The sequence below is a fragment of the Anas platyrhynchos genome, chromosome 5 (genome assembly GCF_047663525.1).
Source record: "Anas platyrhynchos isolate ZD024472 breed Pekin duck chromosome 5, IASCAAS_PekinDuck_T2T, whole genome shotgun sequence".
Taxonomy (NCBI): domain Eukaryota; kingdom Metazoa; phylum Chordata; class Aves; order Anseriformes; family Anatidae; genus Anas; species Anas platyrhynchos.
This window is the reverse complement of record NC_092591.1, coordinates 47,407,424-47,417,087: the sequence shown is the minus strand read 5'-3', so window position 1 is coordinate 47,417,087 and position 9,664 is coordinate 47,407,424. Positions and strand designations below refer to the sequence as shown.

The 9,664-nt window shown below is 39.5% G+C and overlaps 1 protein-coding gene across 1 annotated transcript; it reads right to left on the bottom strand.

The window, feature by feature from the left end:
* Positions 1–557: 557 nt before the first annotated feature.
* Positions 558–8,808, bottom strand: SMIM38 (small integral membrane protein 38). The gene is made up of 2 exons (XM_038179781.2): positions 7,820–8,808; positions 558–4,576 (listed from the first exon to the last, which is right to left on the bottom strand). The coding sequence occupies exon 2, from the start codon at positions 4,021–4,023 to the stop codon at positions 3,892–3,894; it is 132 nt and encodes a 43-aa protein (XP_038035709.1). The 5' UTR covers positions 4,024–4,576; positions 7,820–8,808; the 3' UTR covers positions 558–3,891.
* Positions 8,809–9,664: the final 856 nt, after the last annotated feature.

Here is a 9,664-nt window from a genome sequence, read left to right as displayed (position 1 = left end):
TATATAAATTAATGTTACATTTATAAGGATTTTTAATATCATCACAGTATTTAGTGACATTAGCGACATTTTTTCTATTCATTTACATATACCTTGGTTTCATGTCTTGAAAGATGGCTCCATGGCGCAGCCTTCATTCACATTGTCCACAGCTCAAAACTGCTGTTAAACATATGCTTATTTTTAAATATGTCCTTAAACACAATCAAAAACAGTGTGGTGTAAGCATCTTCTTAAATACCTAGCTGAAATTGAATCGGTTTTAAAGGACTCTAGAATGATTCCCAGCCAACCCCATTCAACTCCTATTGAAATATGGGCTTCAGGATGGAACTTAAATAAAGTACAACTACCTGACATGAAGCATTTATTCTCCAATTTTTTTTCTTCTGCTGCATTCTGTCTCGTAAAAAGAAAATAACTTGTAAGCACAGAGACAACCTAGCTTTTATATTTTTTTAATACTGTAAAACAAGTAAAAATATTATTAACTTGATACTACATTTTCCTGAAAGAAAAATATATGGTTAAATCAGAGCACAACATAAGATCTGTGACAAAAAATTCTAAAAAGCACAAAGATACAATGGTCTTTCAGACACCAGAACAGTTACCTCAAAAGGCACAAAACTGGGCCAAACGCACCATTTGCAGTGAAAAATAACTTCTACTGTCATTGTGACTGCTTCAGGCAGGGGGTAGATCAGAAGCTGGCTCCCCATGAGCTCCGTCCAAAGCAGCAGAACAATCCTGTTTTGAATTCCAACTCCACACACCAGCCCTTGGGAGTAACAGGGTGCTGTGCAGCAGTGCCAGAGGCACCCCAGGGCCCAGGTGTACCCAGTGATGCGACTGCTCCAGTGTGTAGTGACTAGACAGCAATGCCAACCCAAGCATGGCCAGCCCAGAAGGTTTGTCACCATGGCACAGTCCTGCAGAGACATGGCTTTGGTCTCAAGATTAATCAAGGCACATTGTCACAACCTAGAGTGGATGGAGCAGTACTTCTTTCAGTTCTTGAAGTAACTCTCTCATTTTGGACATCTCAGCACAGTGCTCCATGGAACTGGGTCAGGAAACAGTAACACTTCCATGTCACTGCACAGCTGACATGGGCCTAGATTTTGTTTGTCTCCACGAAAAGTGAAAGGGAAAATGTCTACGGGAATAAAAAGGAAGATCCTCCTTTCCATTACGCTTTGCACACTTAAAAGAGCAATAGCCCTGATTTTGTGGTAACAGCACAAACAGGATGGCCTTCCATTTTGAAAACATCCTGCAGCACTGAATAAGAACAACATGAATCCCCAGCAGAAATTAAACACAAAGTTATTAAAATTGCTTTGAATGCATATGGAGTTTAAGAGGTAACAAGACCTTTTATGAAAGGTATTCAAATCGTCTAAAGGATTCATTTAGATAAGATATTCATTTTTTATTAATCATATGTGCCTCAAAGCCTTCACATTCGAAAACTCTTGAGGGTTCCAGCCAGTTTTACCTGTACAGGATGCAAATCTAGTATTGATAGACGTTGGCCATAACATTCTTACAATCAGGGTGAAATTCGTGCAACTCAGAAGGTCCAAATTGAACAAACACAAACTCAAACAGAAGCAGCCCACTGACAGGCTGTTCCCCATATTCCCCATATCTGGCAGGATAGATATCCCCCATTCTTTATAACTATTAATCAGCAAGATCACCCAGTATCAGCCCTCTTTTCTGCACCCCACCCCCCAAACCATTAAAGGGGATGGTTATGACAACTCAGGCATTAAACCATTCTGGTTATTCCATCCTGCCAGCTCTTCCAACTGTGCCACAGAGATCAATGAAAATGTGGCCTGCATAAGAGGATGATCCATAATAAGACTGTGATCTCTGATTTACATGGAAAATTCAAGATGCTGCTCTGCAGAAATAAAGGAATCAAAGACATGAATTCCATACCAGTGTCAGTTCCAAACATCACCAAACATTAAGGACATTAACTCACAGCTCCATCTGTAGCATTTCTCTTTATATTCACATTTTAAAATGATTAATATATGACGCTGTCAAGTATAGTTTAAATAAAAAAAAAAAAAAAGGATTAGGAAACTTGTTCCTTAAAGGCACTATCATATCAATTTATCTACAAGTTTCATTTTCTTCACAATGATGCATACAACAGCTAAGAATAGCTGCGTTTAATTGACAGAAGAAAAATGGATCACTGTGCCTATTTTTCCAGTTACTTATTATCAAAGGTATGTCTGCACATCAGATAGACAACATTTCACTTTCCCTTTGTGGTCTGCTGGTGCTGGGGAACACAAAAACAAATATGAGACAATCATCATTAAAATTAGGATCCACAAAAACAGACAAGGGGATTAGTTACATCTAGACATAATTTATTAACTAGCTAGATTCCAAGGCAATGGCATGCATCTTCAGACATCGCGGGCTGTCTTGTAGGTTGCTCATCCACCATAAATAAAACCTGAAGCTGCAATCAATTGACCTGACATTTACCCTGCTCCACAGCATAAACACATGCCACCTCTCATGTCTGAATTTTAGGAGGCTTCAAACAACAAAGTGATAAGGGCTGATTAACAGTTGCTAAAAAGAGACAAGCCTGTGGGAGTGTGTAACTCATGAATGGGCCAGAAACTCTTTAGAGGAATGCTTCGGGTTTTTACCTAGGCTGAAGTCTGATATCATCACATAAGCTACCCAGAGACGCTGAAGTAAGTTTATCACGTGGGAGCCTTTACTTTCAAATGACATAAAAATCATCAACCCAGAGAAACCTTTTTAAAGTTGACTGGGCCAAGGACATTGCATTTCAATTCATTTCTCAGGCAAGGCAGTACAATTTTCCTACTTTTGCTGTAGGAAAACCAAGTTCTTAAAAGCAGGTGTTAAATTCTGTTGTTGCAGCAAGGTTCTTTGGATGTTTGACTTAGTATAACAGCCATCTGAAGGCAAACAATTCACTTGGACTCCCCTGTCCCATTTTGCAAGATGCATTAACCACCAAAGAATCCTAAGTCACTATTGCCTTGGGCAAGTCGTCAAATCTTCCCGTGTCCCAGTAGCTCCTTATGAAAGCCTAGAAATGAAATTACTTTGCAAGGACTCTGAGCGTTGTTGCATGTCCCCCCACCTGGCGCTGCTGAAGCACAGCTAGTCTGTCAGACAAACTCAGATGCGCAGATCTGTTTTTCATGGAGCAGAGTATTCCAGTGGTGTGCAGTGCGTGATTATTCGGATATATCACTTGATAAGAAATGGGGATAATCATCAGGTTATAGCCAGTTAAAAACACTCAGTTTCTGATCCAACTGACCGGGATGAACCACAAGAAAAATTTAGCAACAAGACAGTCAATCATGTAAAAATGCACTCTGTAAATCTGCTTCCTTAGACACGGATCCTAAACTGGGCCAGTAATCCTCATGTTCGTTCAGGCACAGTCAGTTGTTGCATCCAGGCAGGCTGTGCAGCTGACATCTTAACGTGCAGATCAGCAGTTTGTCCAGCAGGCAATGAGCCATCGCATTTCATGTATCAAGACGGGGCCACTGGCAGTCTTGGACTGCCCAACAATAGGATTCCATCCAGCTTGTCCAGATCATTTCATTGGCAAAAGTCCACAAGTCTGTTCCCAACAACAAATTCTTGCCCTAGTCTGATAGGAAGTCGTTTGATTCAATCAGTTGTTGGATTTCCCCCCCTCTCTGTCAGCATGAGGCCTTCTGAAGACTCTTCACTCAGTTGCAGTCTCAGCAGGTCATTTCTCTCTCATCAGAACCCGAAGTAAAATCTGCTCTAGCTCCATTTACCTCGTCCAGTTGTCCTCATTGCCAGTTCAAATCCGAACAAGCCTTTTGAAGTATCCTAGTCCTCTTTTCTCTTGTCAGGAAACCTTCGGGACAGTTTGTAATCTATATAAGCACTAAGGCAGGACCATAAAATGAATCGTATGAATATAATCACAATCAGCAAAATCATCAAAAGGACTGATTCCATATTTAAGCTAGAATAATGAGGTAATGTGAAAAAAAAATACTTGGGGAGATCTAATTATATAATGCAGTATTCAGTTCTGTGGCCGGCCCCGCAATTCCTGTAACATTCCAATCAAAGTGATCTCACTAGCATGTGAGAGAAGAGCCCAGCTGACAGATTTGGGACATGTAACGTACTATTTAGTCAAGAGGCCCCATGTGCTATTCATAAAGAATTAACAACTCTTATATTGACAATGACAGTATTGTCAGAAGACCTTTGGAAGGGGAAAAAAACTCCATAAACTCCGTCTCTGTGAAGTTGGACTTTTTTTTTGCCCCTTTTTTCCAATGCTGATGTAATCTCCAAACATCTCCAGCAGCAGCTGCTCAGCGAAACCAGGCACCTTCTCCCTAGTCCCTTTCAGCAGCACACGCAGCACTTTCCAGCTCCCTCAAGACAATCGGGGCCTTTCTTTCACCAATTAGCTATCACTTCAAGAGCCCTGCGCTGTCCAACGAGCTCTTAAGAATGGTCTTTGCAGGAAACAACACTGGAGGGGCTTTTTTTTCTCCTAGACAAATTAAAAGGGGAAGAAGGGAGGGAGGGAAGAAAAAAAAAAAAAAAAAAAGCACAACAAAACAAATCAGAACACAGAAGCTGTCCAAAATGCATCACTCAATTAGTGCATCGACAAACGCTGAAATGTCCTCAAAAGCCAATGCTAGAGCAAGGCACACACAAAAAATGCTCGTGCTTTCTTTAGGAGATAGTTTGTTTAGTTGAATATGTTAAACAGGTTTCATAGAAAGAAGGGCTCTTGTTACAGCAAGTCTCTGAGTTAGACGAACTAAAAGGGAAAGAAACTCCTGGAAGATTATGTCCTATTTCCTTATTTGGCTCTCCAAATGTAAAGCAGCATTATTTGAAGTAGACATTATAGGAAAGAACTTGGTTTAGCTCACTTTAAATATAGAGGATTGATGAAATGAGTGATTACTGGAACTACTAAGATCTTTTTGAACTTGCTCAACTAGCAAACTGCTTTGCCCAGAAACCATACTTTCCATCTAAAAGAACGTAAAGCCTAATTCTGAGACTTAAAGCTCTGTGAAATCTACATTTGTTTTCTTGTAAAATCAGGGAATAGGTACGGTAATACCTTGAGGTCTCCTTTGATGCCAAGTCCGCATTAGAACAAGCACAAACTCTAGGATGCAGCTCAGGAGGGGAACAAGGAACTTACACAGATGTTTAATACCTTGTCTGGGCCTGGATCTCAGCAACTGGAACTGGACAAGTGGAGTTGGGAAGGTAACAACATGAGGATTAACAGTAAGAGAAATGACCTGGAGGAGGTCCAAGCAATAGCACAGTGTCAGGACTGCTTCCCTGAATTTCAAAACTCTGCGTTAAACCAAACTGCATACAAAATATCAGTTGTCAATACTCTCTTACATTACCATTTTCTGGTCAAAATTGCCCTGATTGGGGTAGCCTCAGGAGATCCGACACATTGTCTTCTACAAGGACAACACAGATACATTTGCACTACAAGGAAAAAATTTAGTCTATTCCCTTTTATTAACTGTGTATCAGGAGCAAAGCTCCAGGCTTTGTAAATAGTTAAATGGCATGGCAAAGCAAATACTTTAAGGGGTTTCAGGAGTTTGTTCACACTAATGGGTACTCTTAACTACTATGGGGAGTTTTTAATGGACTTGGAAAGTGTCAGAACTGATCAGATTGCTTAAAAGGAAAAAGTCTGATGTATTACCCTACGTGCATTTATGAAGGAATGTGAATCAACTCAAATTCCCCTGTATAGGAAGGCTCAACCAAGGGATGAATACACAGTCGGGATTAAGAGGGATTCTTTGTGGAGGTGCACTGAACAATGAGTGTCTTTCTATACCTACAGACTTCAAAAGATGCAGAGTTTAAAGCGACTACTCGCTCCAACTAGTTAAGATTTTGCTGAAAGAATGCAGCATGGTGGAAAATACAAATGTATATACGTACATTTATATACACACATACATATAAGTTGGGTCACCTCCAGCTGTAGGAGGAAAAAAGGGAAGAAAGGGACCCACGAGTTCTATAAGCTTGTCCTAAAGCAAGATCAACTATGCCATTCCTGACAGGTGTTTCTCTAACCAGTTTGTTTGTTTTTAAGATACCCACATGCACAAAGATGATGAGAAATAAAACCTTTGTTTCATCTGAAAAGGGATTTAAGTGGGAAAAACAGTTTGAAAAACCAATCAGTGGCTCTATCTGGTACAATACAACCAATGTAAACCCACAGCCAGTGGCTCTGCATTACATGCTCCCTTGGGCAACTGGCTCACTTTATAGCCATAAGTAATTTATTGGTGGAGATGATGATACCTGCCTTAATTCAGAAAGTACAGTTCTTCTGTATCCTCTGGATGGATGCCTTTGCTCTTCCTAAAAGCGCTTCTTCCGTGACAATCATCACCTTTACCCTAATGCCATCCTGCTTTCTGGACTCTAACAGGTTTGTTGAAAACCACCAGCAGATTTTAGTGAGCTCAGTATTAGCTAGCATGACTGCTGTGACATACAGCACATCATATTCCCTGACCATCAGCAGCTCCAGTTCAATCTGCTAGTGGCGAGAAGCCCAGTGGTTATTTAAGGGCACGCGAAGAACAAATTGGTGGTTCATTCCAAGCGAACAGGTGCCTCCACCCCGGGCTCACAAGTGGTTCTCAGCTATGCCATCTCCGGCATTCCCTGAGAGGTGTCAAAGCCGGAAAGGAAACTACACAACCCTGGCGCCTGGCACGGGGCTCTCCTCGGGACAGGCTGACACAGAGCTGGGTAAGCTTCCCCTGCTGCTGCTGCAGGTCTTTGGCTCCACATGCCACGGCTGTCAGCTTGGCACTCTCTGCAGGTACTGCATTTATTCACACAAAGTAACCATCAGTTGCTGAAGACGGAAGGAAAGTATTTTTCTGCTTATATTTCACTCCTTAGGACAGATTTCCTTGCACAGAAAATTAATGTACAGCATAAGCAGGACAATTCTGCATGCCAAAGGAAAACACTCTGTGACTGTAGAAAATGAAGTTTAATATGAATCACTGTTCTCCTCTCCTTTGCAAAGTATTCTGAGTCTCACTGGGGAAAAGCACTATGTAAAACCTATATATAAATCATTATTGCTTGAATTTTTCCAAATATATATTTTCAGATAACGTAAGTTCCCAATGCCTGGCATTGTTTTGACTGATTTGCCTTTTCAAAGAACGTATGCTGTATCACATGTAAAAGCATCCTCTCTGCTCACAGTTTATTTTGCTAAAATCGTTTTTCAACTAATCGCCTCTCTAGAAAATAACGGCATGATAGAAGAGTATTCCTGATGGGTGGTATTTTCTCACTAACATATGTTTTCATCACATAATCAACGTTATTACCTTCTCCTCCTATAAATATTTATGAAAATTCTCTAATTTGAAACTATTTCCAAGACAAATTCTGCATTTTGCTATTAAATTATTATCATGTAATTAATTGCCCTGGTGCTCTGAAGGGTAGTTTAGCCAAAAAAAAGTAAAAGTCTGCAGTCTTTTAAAATGTAATCCAACAGATTTCTTATCCGATTTTCCACTTCCAATTATAAAGCAGTCTATCTCCTAAAATACCATTACATTCCTAAAATGTTAAAATATCCAGTAAAATTACAAGCAATAAATTAGCACAACAATAATCATATAAACATCCACTGTTAGCAATTTGAAATATATCTCAAAATATAAAGAAATTAAAAGGATATTTCACTTACTGTATTTACCACATATTCAAAAGTCAGTATATCTATAAAGAAAAATGGCATAGAGTTGCAGGTGTCAGCATGGCTAACAAGAAATTCCCAGTTCATTGCTAAAAAGAAAAAAACAACGAACACAGAAAAAAAGAAAAAAAAAAAGAAATTCAGAACCAGCACTTATCTCTTGGTCATGCGCCTGCTACAGTTATCAGAGTGAAAAAGGCACCTTGCTCCAGTTTGCACACATGAAATCTCCTGAACAAGCATTTTACATCACATGGAAAATAAAACACCACTTAAAAAGAGCCAGATCAAGGTATTCATAGCTTTAGAGGACAAAACCTAACATTCAAAGTCAATTCCTACTTCAAATAACTTGTGATAATAAGCACATTTCAAGACCATTCAATGTTGCATTGAGTCAAAGAAAAGCCCAGACACCTGCCCCACTGGTTTTCTACTGGAAAGTCCCCAGCAAACATACTCCTCCCACCACAGTCAGTTCGATATGCCCCTTTCCATGATCAAGGACAGAAATAAGATACTTCATTTACTACCTATATCTTCTGTCAAGAACTTTAGTGTTTGTAAAACTCAAACTCAACCACATCCTCAAGACCTTACAGCTACAAGTGGGAAAAAAAAAAAAAAAAAAAGAAAAAACCACAGTGTAGGAAAAATAATGAAAACAAAGGAAAATGATTGGAAATGATTAGGAGGAAATGAAACTAAACTCACAAATCTGACTTAAAAGTGATTACCTAGAGAGACATGTGTTTTAAAAAAGATTCAATGAGACCTTCGCAGTTCAGGAGCTGTGAGTGCATCATCTCCTCCACATGCTGCTGCACACTGCAACACTCAGTAGCAGACAAATTATTGCCCTTCAGCTTACAGACTTTTCTTTCCAGAAGCACGATCAGAACAGAAGTAGCCAAGTAGATCGTGTACATGCCACGGTATTTAATCACATCACTGAATTAAAATGTTAGTAACATCCAAGACAACTATCGCACAACAAACAAGAATAAAAATGCAAAAAAATATATATTTATAGCCACTCACAGGAAAAAAAAAAGCCTTGCGTGTATTATGAACATGAAAATAATTTGTTATCAGCAATTATCACACCCATTTTCTTCTTCAGTTGCCAGAGGCCCTACACAGCTTGCTAAGTCTTCACACTGAGTTGTGTAACTTTATTTCTTGGAAAGACCCTCTGGACTTCTGCTGGTGAAATTAAGGAATTATCACTGAATTAAATTGTACAAAATGGATTTAGTCCTAAAGCATCCTTTCTCAGAGCTTTTCTTCCATTGGTGGATTTTTTTTCCCACTGAATTCATGGTATTACATGCCAATCTAGTAGAGAATTTTATTTTTAATTTATTATTTTGTATTATTTTTGACTAACCAGTGTTTCATTTCAAATGCTGGTTTTTCAAAAGCAGAAAATCTGGCGAAACAGACTCCAGGTCTGATGATATATTTGTCAGAAGCTGTTTTTTAGATCCGTAAAATTTAAGACCAGAACAAGAAGATCAAGCTCTTCTAAGTATTAGACAGTCAAAACACTCATACATAAAACCACAGGCTGAGTCTCCTGACGAGTGCCATGGCCACCTATCTTCAAGCTATTCCCAAGTTTCTCATGACTTACAAACCTCACTTTCTTCTCACTGTGCACAAAACCATACTGGGACCTTAAGAAACTTCACAGGATGGGAAAGACAGTTCCCTTTCATCTGTAACTACATGTCTTCAGCAGATTAAGCCATGTTTCCTCTAGTTTCACAGTGAGGATGCTTCTCCCATGCTCTACCAAGAAGAGATCAGATCAAAATCTGTCTCTGATTTACA